The sequence below is a fragment of the Andrographis paniculata genome, unplaced genomic scaffold, assembly GCF_009805555.1.
Source record: "Andrographis paniculata isolate CXL003 unplaced genomic scaffold, ASM980555v1 Contig83END, whole genome shotgun sequence".
Lineage (NCBI taxonomy): Eukaryota > Viridiplantae > Streptophyta > Magnoliopsida > Lamiales > Acanthaceae > Andrographis > Andrographis paniculata.
Genome location: NW_026137621.1, coordinates 2,919,960 through 2,934,110, shown reverse-complemented (window position 1 = coordinate 2,934,110; position 14,151 = coordinate 2,919,960). Strand labels below are relative to the sequence as shown.

The following is a 14,151-nucleotide window of genomic DNA, read 5'->3' as shown; positions in this document are numbered from 1 at the left end:
TGCCTATATTTATTCTATGATAGTCTCGGGCATGGATTCAAATTTTCGATTCCTTCAGGTTTTGTTTATTACGTCTTATGTGACTTGATTTATAGAGTCTCATTTGAAAGTTATTAAATTCGGCCAAAACTTTAACCAAGACGCATTCGAATAGAAACGGTGGTAAAACTTTAGCATATATAATTATATATGAAAATCACTACAGTAATTATAACTAATATATACCTCCATCGAATGCACCTAGATTAATCTTAGTAATAATAATAATAATTATTATTATTATTATAATAATTCAAAAAAAAAAAAGACATGAAAATAGAGATGTAGAGAAAGTCAAAGCCTTATATATATTGAATGAAGCAAAGTCGCATATATAGTCGAAGCAAAGGGTAAAAATTACAGAATTTAATTCATTGACGACGACATTCTTTAACCTTAAAATCTTACAATACATACGAGGAATTGATCCATAAATAGATGCTCGAAAACCCGAAGATTATCGATCGATCCAACCATGTTCAAGACATGTCGTCTAACCCGCCACAGCATTTGGCGGGAAAACCTTTTGGATGAAGTCCAAGAACCTCTCCGAGTAGAACATCGGGTCGACAGCCGAGATCGAGACCGAGTCGAATTGCATCGATTTCACCGTGTGCTCGATCTTCTTACTCATGTTGTACTCTTGCAGGATGTCGATGATGCCCAAGTACAAGACAACATCGTACACCTCGTGAAACATCTGTGTCCCATCGTCTCCCGGAATATGCTCCGCTCTCGCCGGCATGTTCACTCCCAATTGGATTTGTAGCCTGTCGAACAAAACTAAACGTTAACGAAAACGACGGAAAAAAATTACGGTTGTATTCTTTTGTGGATTTTTTTATACATACTTTTAGTATTCAGATTCTTTTTTTCTCTTCAAAAATATCAGATCAAACAATTAGTTTTCTTTTTTATACTTCTTCCGTCCCTTAACAAACTATCATTTTTCTATTTTGGTCCGTCCAATGACAAAGTATCAATTTCCTTTTTAGTAACTGTACTATCTACCTAACATTACAAATACCTTTACAACTTATAATATATTACACAAATATCATTATCTTTATATCACACAATACTAATAAGGTTATTTTAGTCATTTCTATTTTATTTGTACTACATATCAATATAATACTAATATACCTTAAACTTCATGCAAAAGTAAACAGATATATACTTAAGGGACGGAAGGAGTATTATACTACAATCTTTAAAACATCGCATCAACCTCTATTTATATCACATCAAATAACTATTCAAATTCAAATTTTTACTATTCAAAAATCCAAATCCACAAACATTGTTTCGTGGTCGTTTTTCATTACCTTGCCGTGCCGGGGAGGAGAAGGTCGACTTCCTCGTCGCCAGTCGAAGACGATGCTCGTAGCCGGCTGCCTCGAATATGCGGGCCAACGACGAGACTGTTGTCGTCGGAGCCTCGTGGCGCCAAAACGAGGCCTTGTGGAGCTATCTCGTCCTCCATCGACTCTTTTAAAAAATTTCAAAGATCAGCCATTGTTATTACATCGTCAACATATTATCGTAGATGGATTTCGACAGAAGAAGGAGAACAAACTCACCGTCTTCAGCGACGATCCCGAGTCCTTCCACCGACATTCGCTGGCTGTACGACATTAAAGATCGAAGGTGTTGAGGCGCGCGGTAATGAACTCCTAACAAGAGACTGTAGTCCATAATGTTCTCCGACTCCAAGAATTTGCTGTCGATTTCAATCTGCCTGCGTGTTCGGGCGTTAAGTTTTTCGTCAGGGACGAAATATTTGTCGACGAAATAATCCACACTTACTCTAATAAGGCGTCGCGCCAAGATGGCTCCAAGTAAAAACAGTAGTTCAAGTCGAGATCTTTGAGAATTGTGTTCTCGTCGATCTCAACCTTGTCCGCAGACCTTCCCAACGACGAGCCCTTTAGATCGAACCTCCGGTGGATTCTCAATTCTGTGCAGAACATATTCCCCATTACTACAAATCGGAACTGAAAAGAAGCGAGGGATGTTTCAATGTTCGTCGCAGAAGAAAACAGCTTGTCAAGTGAAAAATCGAGTTAACATGTGCATTTTACCTTTTGGCCGCTCGAAGGCTTGATTCGGTGAAGACCGAAAAATTTAGTTATAAGAGTATTGTCATATCTGCGCACGTGACGATGATAGTTTGGGAGCATCCGCAGCAAAACCTACATTCGATTAAAATAGATTAACAAAATCGTCAAAAGCTAAATCTTAGTACGTCAACATTATTAATATTGTTTCTGTCCGCCTCTAAATATCACATTTGAACGTATTTTTACAATTTATTTTTGCAATTTTTTCTTAATGTGTACTACTTTTTTATATAATAATTAATATTCAAATATGAACAAACAAAAAGTAAATAAGAGCCTTAAGCTGGACATAGGTAGTAAGACAATGCATATGAGTCGGTAGGGAGAGGTTACAGTGCTGATTGAGCCAAATTAGCACAACCGCGATTTCTCCAATCAATACATCATAAATAGACAGACAACATATAATTTTATAAAAAATTGTGAGCTATTTGTTGTTATAAAAATTCAGCACAGTAACTATCGCCAAGTCGACATAACAGATTTTATGACAAGAAAAGGCGAACGAACCTTGACTTCCGATTTTCGAAGTGTCTTGATCATAAAACGGTCATCTTGCGACAAGAAGAAGACGCTGCCACTCTTCCCCGGCGACGAAAGCTCTCTAAGAGTATCGTTTCCACATATCGACATCATGTAGTCGGCAGCGTCGATCTTGAACATCTCCCTCAAATTCCTATATCGAAAATCAAACACAAGATACAAAATCGAGCAAGATCGAGATCCATCCCGTGTAACATTTCAAACGGATAAAATCTATCGACACATCAAGAATCGAAGGCGACGAACCTAAAGACCATCGGGCAATAATCTTTCCACTTGAAATCCTCCGACTGATGGGGCGGCGTCAACTGCGACCCCTCCTTCGGAAAGCTCATCCAAAAGCTCGCGCGGGGGCCAAAATCCGTCGCTCTCACTTCTCGTCGCTGTATCGGAGTAATCTTCCCCACGGTGTACCTGATCACATTTGGATAAAACGTCGATATCGATCTACATCAAGATAATCGTAGCGAAAAAACGAGAGAGTAATCCGCATAATTGAAACATCATCCATGCCTGATTCCGAGCTGCAAACTCAGCATCAAATCGTAACTCCGGTGACCTTTTATAATCTGCTCGCCGGGCTTCTTGATCTCCCTCGCGAGTCGCTTCTGCCTCTTCTTCGACCTTCTAGACGACGGTGAGAACCGGTCGCTCAACACAAGCTCGCTAATGAGCACGCCTTGCATGTATTCCCGTTCCAAGATCGGTGTGTTCACGTCTTCCTCGTTGTCGCGCGACTCAAAAGTAGCTTCGGAAACGCTCGACGACCTAACATGCCCGATGACTTTCTCGATCGATATCTCGAGGCTCCACCGTCTTTCCAACGAAACGTTCGATACCTTATCCGACTCGTTCGGACCGACCTTCACGGCGCCGATGTCCATCGACGTCGCGTGATCGATATGCGAGACTTGACTCTGTTTCCGAAGATCAGGAAGTAGCCCTTGTTTCCGAAGCGCGTTAAGGTACAATTGATGCCCGGCCGGAACCTTACTCCCCTTCGGATAAAACGTCCCTTTCCCGTCCTTGACGCCGCACGTCCACGTCCCGACGTAGCAGCCCCCGTCGCTCCACGTATAAACTCCAAACCCGTGCATCATACCGTTCGACCAATTCCCCTCGTACGAGTCGCCGCTAATCCAAGTCAGCGTCCCCTTCCCCGACATCGCGCCGTTCTTCATATTCCCCAAGTAGACGTTCCCGTTCGACCACGTATATTTCCCGGGCCCTTCGGGGCTCCCTTGTATCCATGACCCTTCGAACGAATCGCCGTTTGGATAAACTTGGTACCCTAAACCGTGCTTCAAACTCAATCGCCAACGACCTTTATATATCGTATTATCCGGCCGTGTATACGTCCCCGTCCCATGCATATACCCGCCGGAAAACTCGCCCTCATATGACGCGCCCGACGGCCATTCGAGCTTCCCGTATCCGTGCCGCATCCCGCGTCGCCACTCGCCCACGTACTTGCACCCGTCGGGCCACGCGTAGTCGCCCGACCCCTCGGGTACGTTCCCGAGCATCGATCCATTGTAGGATTCGCCGTTCGGCAGCAAAACTTCCTCCGATCGAAATGCGACGGCCTCCGCGGCGTCCCCGTTCGATTCGGCTCGATCATTCGGCGCCGCGACGTCGACGGATTTCGCCCTGTCGGATAAAGAGAGCGCCCTCTGGATCTTACTAGCAATGGCCGCCGGGCCAGACATGCATAATGTGGTGAAAGAGCTTTCAGTTTCGAACCAAATGGAGACGATAACTGCTTGGATTTTTCACCTTCAGAAAGAACTTGATTGTTAACACACAGATTGGATTTGATGTTCGATTGATTTCTTGCAGAAACAGAATCTATGGAATTCCAGTTATCAGAACGAGATCGAGGGACAAACAAGAAGACGATTTTTTTTTTTTTTTTTGAAAAAAGTGAAGATTCAAAGGAACCTTACGTTTCGATTTCTTCACTTGGTCGTGTCGGCTCGAATTTCTTCACTTCCTTATTGGTTTGCTGCAAAAAAATTCAAAGGGGACAAAGAAATGTTAGTTTATCTATCACGAAAATAATGGTAGTTTATCTGTACCCTTTTACCCATTCGATGCATTGACCTTTTGTCTACAACCAGCCAAGTAAAATGAAGAAATTTTAATGACTGAGATGGGCAAATTTGCCATCTTATTTACTTCCTCCGTCTCCTAACAAAGTATTCAAATATCTTTTGCGTAATTATATTAACATTGAAAATATCTTTATATTTATATTATAAGACACTAATAGAAATATTTTTGTTATTTTCTCTTTATTTGTAATACGATTTGATATAATAATTAATATTTAAAGATCAACACGCAAAAAGTAAATGAATATCTTGTTACAGGATAGAGGGAATATTTCTTTATTATTATTATTATTATTATTATTATTATTATTATTATTATTATTACTACTACTACTTCCTCCGTCCCATATAATATGAGTTTATTCCTGTAGCCACGAGAATTTAAATAAAGTATGATTAGTAAATAATTAAGAAATATATTAATAAAAATATTTATTGTATAGTAAAATAATTATAGATTAAAATTAAGATAACTAAATAATTTAATTAAAATTAAAAAAAATTATGAAATTTAAAATTTAAATTGTGATTAAAGTGTACAGTCATATTTTCGAAAAAGAAAATGACAAATTATGTGGGAGAGACGAAAATAGAAAATAGAGACAAATTATATGGGACGAGAGGAGTATTATTTTATAAGCGTTCGAATCGCGGCCACTATTTTTCGGATGCACTATGCATAGACCCTCCACAAAATTTAATAACTTGCAAATTAAATTTGACAAAACAAGTCACAGTCGAACATTTAAAATTGAAGTTAATATTCTCTCCATCAACAAATTACCATTTTATTTGTCATTTCATATTTAAAATAATAAAATTTAATTAATTGATAATAATAAATTATGATAGTATTATTTTATTATTTTGATATGATTCAAATAAAAATTTAAATTTGTATTCACCTTGTCTCAGTACAATAATCTTATTTATTATTTTTATTTGTTCCAAACAATAGTCTGAATACTCATATCACCATAAAATTATTCATACTTTTTTTAATTATTATTGTAATCACAAACATCATTATTTTTTATACTAATACACTCCTAAAGGGCACAAAAGTCTTTTACTTATATTTTTTTACTCACTATCAATGTCCAACGCAAATAGGACTATAGATGGAGAAAATATTAAATATTTTAAAAATTATATCTTAGTAAAATATATTTTCTTCGTCCATTTTGAAAGTTTACATTTATTTTTTGTATGTTGTGCTTTAAATATTAATTATTATATCAAAATGTAATACAAATTAAAAAAAAATAGCAAAAATACTTTTATTAGTGAAAGAATGACGTTTATACAAAAAAAAATTACACAAATAAAAAAATATTGCGCAAAAGATAAATATAAATTTATTAAGTGGATGAAAGTAAAATTTGATATGAATATCATGTTATGAAAAATAAAATTTTATATTATAAATAAATAAGATATATATTTATTTATAACAGATATGATTAATTTTCTAAAAAGAAAATAAATTTTAAATATAAAAGTTATAAGTTGCTCTAATATTATGGGTGTGTTGACTGGAGTTTAAATTTTGAGTTGAAATCAGTAAAAAATTTAAATTGAAATAATTATACGATGTGATATAAATAGATATTGACGTGATATTTTGAATATAAAATTAAATTTTAGTATAATATAAAAAGAAAAATGAAAAATAAGTGTTTGATTTGATTTTTTTGAAAAAAAAAAATTTAATAGTAAATAGTAAAAATTGGAAAAAAAATCCCCCAAACAAACAACTCTATATATAATTTTATATTGTATAAAATTAATTAAATAAATTTATATTTTGAATTAATAAATTTTATTAAATATAAAAAGATATCAAATAAAATAAAACAAATTAAAAGAAAAAAAAAATGTCTTTTGTTTTGAGGAGGAACAGTGTTTGGTTCGGACAGACTGAAAAACAAGACATGGAAGTACTGTATGCATGTGTGTTTCGTGGTTCACCAACACTAACAAACAGGCCCCACATAACTTTCTAAATTCTATGAACAACTGTAAGACAACAAAACATACGACATTGTAGTAGGGTCATATTTAATTTTTATGCGACTTTTTCTTAATATTAAAAATATCTTTATATTTATATAATTTTTTTTTATATAAATGTCATTATATTAATATTATAAAATATTAATAGAAATAACTTTGTAATTTTTTTTATTAATTTGTACTACATTTTAATATAATAATTAATATTTAAATATTAATACGTAAAAAATAAATAAGACCCTTAGAGCCAGACGAAGGGAATATAACATATATTAACTTCGTCTGAAAATAATTGTCTCATTTTTTTTTATTTTCTATGTTTTCTTATTTAGTAACTGCGGTTTCCAAAATACAGCAAAACTACTAATTGTTATCACTTTAATCTATTTTTTAACCCTTCATAGATCGAGAGAAATTTGATTATTTACATTTGACTTTATATCATCTTTCAATTTAATATTAGTACTTTTTTAATATTGTGTCTACTCTCAAATAAGATATCTTTTTTGGGCAGAGAGAGCACATTTTATCAATTTACAAAGAAAATTAGCAATTTAATACAAAATATTACTCCCTTCGTCCCAAACATTCTGCAATATTTCCTTTTTGGTATATCCAAACACACTGCAATATTTCTAAAATAGGAAATAATTAATTATACTTAATCTCTATCCCACACTTTATTCTCTCACATCATCCAGATAAAAAAATAAAATATATATTTCTCTCTCTATCACATCACCTATTTCTAAATTATCCTACTTAATACTACCCACCTAAAAACCCGTGTCAAAAATAGTTGCACCTTGTTTGGGACTGAGAGAGTATTGTTTATGTTAATGACACAATTCACCAAAGAACACAGGGTGTGTTTGTTTGAAAGTTTGAATTTTGGTCGAAATTTGAATATTAAAAATTTTAAATTGCAATAGTTATATGATATAATATAAATAGATATTGATGTGGTATATTAAATGTAAAATTAATTTTCAATATAATATAAAAATAAAAAATAAATATTTAATTTGATACTTTTTCAAAAAAATTCTTTAATAATAATAAAAATAAAGAGAATTTGATAGGATAAAATACATTGTGAACACACTCAAAGTATATTTAGGAAAAAAAAAAAAAAAAAAAAACTTGTAAATATTTTGAAAACATACTTAAAAATGAAATAATAGCAAATAAGTTTTGTAAGAGATATGAATATAATAATGCAAATTTTTATTAACTTCATTAAAAAGAAACCCTCCTTCAATGAATTTTTATAAAGATATACTTTCTCGTCCATCCACTATTACCAAAAAAAAACAAAAAAACAAAAAAAAAATTAAATAAATAACATAATTATAATAGATGGAAAAAATATTGTTTTTTATAAAATTATTTATATCAAAATAAAACTAAATACAATAAAAATAAAATAAAAAAATTAACAAAATAGTAGAAGAGACATAGAAAGTTGGAGACATCAAACAAACATGCAAATAGCACTTTTTGTGTTTGTTTGGGGGATTGGATTTTAAATGCATTACTCATTCCATTTTTTCCTCTTAGAAAATATCAAATCAAACACTTATTTTTCATTTTTTATATTATACTAAAAAAATCAATTTTACATTCAAAACATCATGTCAACGTCTATTTATATCACATCATACAAGTATTTCAATTCAAAATTTTTACTATTCAAATCTCAACTCAAAATTCAAATTCAAAACAAACACACCCTAAGGTATAAGGTATATTAAATCACCGTGTTGACTTTGGAATTGGATACTCTTTAATTTAATACGATTAACTCATATAGTATAAGGTATATTATTTTAATAAAAATAAAAAATAAAAAATAAAAAATTATCAATTTTAAAAGGTAAAAAAATCAGAATATATTAAATATTTATATAAAAAATGTTGACAAAAATATAAAAAGCTTCGTAGTTTAAACTTATCATTTTTAATAATAAAATAATTCATATGCATTTATGCATTATTTTGCTAGGACGAAACTTCCTTTGTTCCATTTGAAAAAGACATTTTAGATTTTTGTATTAAATTAAAAAATAATACTCCCTTCGTACCATTGAAAGGTTACCATTTTTCATTTTTGTCCGTCCCAAAACTAGCTTAACATAATACCCTTTCAACTTACAATATATTACACAAATGTCGTTACTTTTATATTACACCATACTAATAGGAATATTTTTATTAGTTAGTAAAAGTGTGTAAAAATTTTAATATTTTTATTCTTATGTAAAAAATAATTTTATGTCTAACAATATATTTTTAATTTAAATAAAAATTAAAAATATATTTGTATTAATATTTGATTATTTTTATATAAAAAATATTATTTTTAATTAGGATTGACAAAAACAGTAAAAAAATATTTTGAATTAAAATACTCATTTTTATATTATCACATAATTTTACATTATTTAAAAAAAAAAATACTTCAAACTAAAAGTTTATTTATAATATCAATATGTTATTATTGAATAAAAATAAAAGATAAAAGGATTTTTTTATTGTAAATTATTATTATTATTATTTTTTAATTCCTGGTCATGCAGTAGAATGGTGTTGATATAAAAAACAAAAATAAAAATTTAATGGAATCAAAAAATAATTTTTGCTCTAATAAATAAATATATATATTGTATTTATTTATATTATAAAAAGTTATATTCTCCATTATTATATATATTTAATAAAAATATAACGTTTAGACTATTTAGATATATATATTTTAATCTTTTTAATTATATATATTAATTTTAATTTTAAAAATCCAATAATACTGTGCATAAAAAAATAATAAAAAGTATACTATAATTAATTTCCTAAATTCAATTAATTTAAATACATTATCATGAATTAAAAAGCATATTACTCAGGAAAAACAATTTTTGATCGAATCTATATTTGCTCAATGGATCCAGCTTCTCATGGCAAAAAATAAAAAAAATTAAAAAAAAAAAAAATCATAAACTCATTTTTTGGCAGACTGTTTGAAGAACGCAAAAAAAGCCAAAGCACAGTGCCAATTCCATTTCAAGTTTTCAACACTCAAAAAGAGGCAAAGAAATGATCATAGAACTCAAACAAAACACACAAAAACCTATCAAAAATGGCGAAACAAAAACCAGAACCTCACCGATTCAGACATTATTCACCAAAAACAACACAGATCCAAAACTCAATCCAAATCATTCAACCAACACAGCCGCAAAACTCAAAAACAAAATCAAAATCAAATTCAAACCAACAGCATCCCCAAATCTCCAAATCACTCGCAGCAGATCGAAGCAAACAACCGTAGACAGTAGATTTCGTCATAAATAGGAAACCAAAAATCAAATCAACGAAACGATACGAGAAATCAGAAAATCCACACACATACAAACAAACCTCACCAGCAAAGCAAGTTCGTCCTTTGTTGTAGTCCTCACCGAGCTCGATTCGGTCAAAAATTGCGCAATCCACCTCCACCGGCTCCCGATTCGCGCAATAATTGCGTAATCCGCCGCCGCCCGCTCCCGATTCGACCACAAATTTGGTCGTCCGCCTCGTCCTACAGCAACCAATATCGCAGTACCCTTAGCCCTATCATCATCAGTTTAGGTAATATATATATATATATATAATATCTTCTGAGACCTAATTTTATAATATAAATATCAAGGTGCGTTTGTTTGTATTTAACTTGTTTTTGGATATTTTATATTGTTTTGAATTATATATTTGAAATGCTCTTCCGTTCAATTTCAATTTTCTCTCCTTTTTTTTTTTTTTTTTTAATATTGTATTTAATATTAAAAATATTTTTATATTGCTATAATTTTTTTATAAATATCTTTTTATTAGTATTATAAGACACAAAAAAAATATTTTTATAATTTTTTTTAATTTGTACTATATTTTGATATAATAATTAATATTTAAATATCAACACGTAAAAAGTAAATTATACTTTTAGATAGTATAGCATAATATATCAAATAGGACCAACTCAAAATCCCTCTATTTCTAATTTTCTTATCAATAAACAATTTTTTTATTTATATTGCTATGATATTTTTTAGATTAAATTGCACAAAATTCACTTGTGGTTTCACGAAATTGTGCCAAATTCCCCGTACTTTTAAAATTGCGTCAAACTCCCTTATGGTTTCATAAACTCTGCGTTTAATCCCTCGGCGGTCCTTATTTAACAGTATTTGACCTAAATACACCCAAACTGTGAATAAATTTTAGAATCTTAATTTTTAAACCTCTAAAATTAAAAATATATATTTTTCTTATATTTAGCCTCAAAAAACAGTAAAAATAAACTCTTAAAACCTGATAAAAATAATTATTTTTTAGTATATTTATTATTTTTTTGAGACTAAATATAAGAAAAATGAACATATTTATAATTTTAACGGTTTAGAAATTGAGATTTTAAAATTTATTTGTAATTTCTGCGCATTTAGGTCAAATACTGTTAAATAAGGACCTCCGAGAGGGTTAGACGCAGAGTTTATAAAACCACGAGGGAGTTTGGCGTAGTTTTAGAAGTATAGGGGATTTTGCGCAATTTCATGAAACCACAGGTAGATTTTGTGTAATTTAGCCTTTTTTTTATATATATATATATAAATGTCTTTCTATTAGTATCATAAGACATTAAAAAAAATATTTTTGCAATTTTTCTTAATTTGTACTACATTTTGATATAATAATTAATATTTAAATATGAACCCGTAAAAATAAATGATACTCTTAAATAGTATAACATAATATATTACTTAGGACCAACTCAAAATCCCTCTATTTCTACCTCTTTTCTCAATAAACAAATATTTTTATTTACATTTAAAACTTCTACTTTTTTTATAAAATTAATTTTATCTTAATTATAAATTAATAAATATATATTTTCATTTATTTGTATAATTTAAAATTTTATTGTGTATACTTTATTGAGACATAATATTTAAAATATTTATACATATATTTTAAATTTATTTTAATCATATATATTATTCATATAAAAATATTAATAAAATAATACTTCATCAGTCCAATTTATATTGTTCTAAAGTATATTTGCACGGTTTTTTAGGTAGTTGTCTTTTTGTTATGAATTGACAAATTTGTCTTTAATTGTACAGTAGAGATTAAAAGTAATAAATGAATGAAGAGTAAAAACATAAAATTTGTATTTAAAAAAAAGAAATAAGACAATAGTTGTTGGACGTCCCAAATAGAAAAGTCGAATATTAATTTATGGACGAAAGGAGTATTATAATTTAATATTATTAACTAACTAAACTTTTTTACTTTATCATTTGATTTAAAACGGAGGAAATATAATTTTTTTTTAAAAAAAAAAATTAGTGTTTATTTTAATAGTATTAATTTATTTTTAACTGTGATCATATTTATTTAAACCCTATTGCGGACAAAACTTGCCGTTACCACTTGAAATATAAAATTAAAATAAACGTTGGATATTGACGCGATTTTGGTCGGCTTTGAACGAGAATGACATCCTCAATAATAATAATAATAATAATAATAATAATAATTCATTAAATTGAGCAAATTACGTAATTAGCCATGCAAAAACAAGAGGGTGTTTGGTGGTTACAAATTGGGGGCGTAGGTATTGGCAATATTTTCTTTTTCTTTTAAAAATAAAAAAAAAAAAAAAAATTGGTGAATATTCGATTTAAATTAATAAACGAAATTTAATATAAAAACTAAATTCATTGGTTATTTGGGGTTTATTGGACTTAATGGGTAAATGACTTAATTAGAAGTAGTCTTGTAGGATAATTGACTAGAAAACTTTACTCCTTGTATCATAAAAAAAAATATTATTATTATTATTATTGTCTTTCATGAAAAAATAAATTTGTTTTTTAAACAAAAGTCATACTAGTTTTTAAATCATTTTTTTTCAATTATTTTACTATATAACAGAAAAATAAATAAATAAAAACAAAAATACACATCCCTATCCAAACAAAAAGACTCTGTCTTCCGTAAGGGATGGTCTGGTGGTGCAGGGGTTGGATTTGGGACCCTGAAGTCATGGATTCAAACCCTCAACACCTCAGGTCACCTGCCACACATGGTTCGCTTAGTGTGACTTTTCCGTCGGATCTGATTTGCAGGGTATTAGGTTCAGCCGAAGGTTTCCCCAATGCGCATTTTTGGGTAGCAGCTGCGAATTCCCAAGTCGTCTAAAAAAAAAAAAAGACCATGTTTTTATATGACGGAGAAAATATTAATTTTTTTTCCATTGTTTGTTATATTACACTTTCTCCCTCAAATATTTAAATACGAATTTCAACAAATATGTGTAATAATTATTGTTTTGTTTTTGTCTATTATTAAAAAATAATTAAATAAATGATATATTTTTTTATATAAAAAAAAATAAGAAGATTTTTTATAATAACAATAAAAAGTCTTACATTCCCTCCGTCTCATTCAAAGGTTACTATTTTATATTTTCGTCCGTTTTAAAATGAGGTTACTATTTTCTATTTTAGTAATTGTACTACCTACCTAACATAATAAATACTCTTTCAACTTACATTATATTACACAAATGTCATTACTTTTATATTACATTATACTAATAGGGGTATTATATTTTTATCTTTTTTACTACAATGCAATATAATACTAAATTAAAAAATCTACGTGTAAAATGTCACTTTTCCAACAGGGAGGGAATATTTAAATAACAGAAAAGTAATTTGGTATGGATATAAATATAATTTTATTAATTACCTAACAATGCTTGTTATATAATACTCTTTTCGTCTCGGCCACCGTGTCTTAAGTGTAGGCACGGGGATTTTAGAGGCGATATAATTAATAAATAATAAAAATATATTAGCTAAAATAATATTCGTATTATAAAAATAATTTTATATTAAAATTAAAATAATTAATTAGTCTAATTAAAATAAAAAAATTATAAATTAAACAATTTAAAATGAGATTGAAGTGTATAATTTTTTTCTAAAAAAAAAATAGTTGAATAAGTGGAATAGACAAAAATTTAAAAATGGACATGGTAAATGTGACGAAGGGAGTAATAAAAATGATTGCATTCAATATTGATTTTTAATATTAAAAATTATTTTTATTTATAATATTATGTTTATTTAAATTATATTAGATATGTTATTTACTATTTTGGATTAATTTAATTTTTATATTAGATATAGAAAATTCTGTTCGTAATATAAAAAATAATATTTTATATTGAAATTTTCAGTGAATAAATTGTATATATTACATAT

At 29.3% G+C, this 14,151-nt stretch overlaps 1 protein-coding gene across 2 annotated transcripts; it reads right to left on the bottom strand.

The window, feature by feature from the left end:
- Positions 1 to 322: 322 nt before the first annotated feature.
- On the bottom strand, positions 323 to 10,469 carry LOC127241675 (phosphatidylinositol 4-phosphate 5-kinase 9). Of its 2 annotated transcripts, none has more exons than XM_051260833.1 (10): positions 10,253 to 10,469; positions 4,652 to 4,710; positions 3,219 to 4,481; positions 2,952 to 3,119; positions 2,673 to 2,838; positions 2,124 to 2,234; positions 1,849 to 2,036; positions 1,623 to 1,780; positions 1,368 to 1,530; positions 323 to 809 (listed from the first exon to the last, which is right to left on the bottom strand). In XM_051260833.1, exons 3-10 carry the CDS (start codon positions 4,412 to 4,414, stop codon positions 533 to 535), a joined length of 2,427 nt encoding a protein of 808 aa, XP_051116790.1. In that variant the 5' UTR covers positions 4,415 to 4,481; positions 4,652 to 4,710; positions 10,253 to 10,469; the 3' UTR covers positions 323 to 532. The 2 variants fall into 2 exon arrangements, with proteins under 2 accessions (XP_051116790.1, XP_051116789.1); XM_051260832.1 differs by having other exon boundaries at positions 10,258 to 10,469.
- Positions 10,470 to 14,151: the final 3,682 nt, after the last annotated feature.

Excerpts from the sequence above, each read along its gene's own strand:
- LOC127241675 (XM_051260833.1), bottom strand. The coding sequence starts at position 4,414 with ATGTCTGGCCCGGCGGCCATTGCTAGTAAGATCCAGAGGGCGCTCTCT. Across the intron at positions 2,235-2,672 it reads TTCGAAAATCGGAAGTCAAG|GTTTTGCTGCGGATGCTCCC; the intron begins GTTCGTTCGCCT and ends AATCGAATGTAG. Across the intron at positions 1,531-1,622 it reads CGGGATCGTCGCTGAAGACG|AGTCGATGGAGGACGAGATA; the intron begins GTGAGTTTGTTC and ends ATTTTTTAAAAG.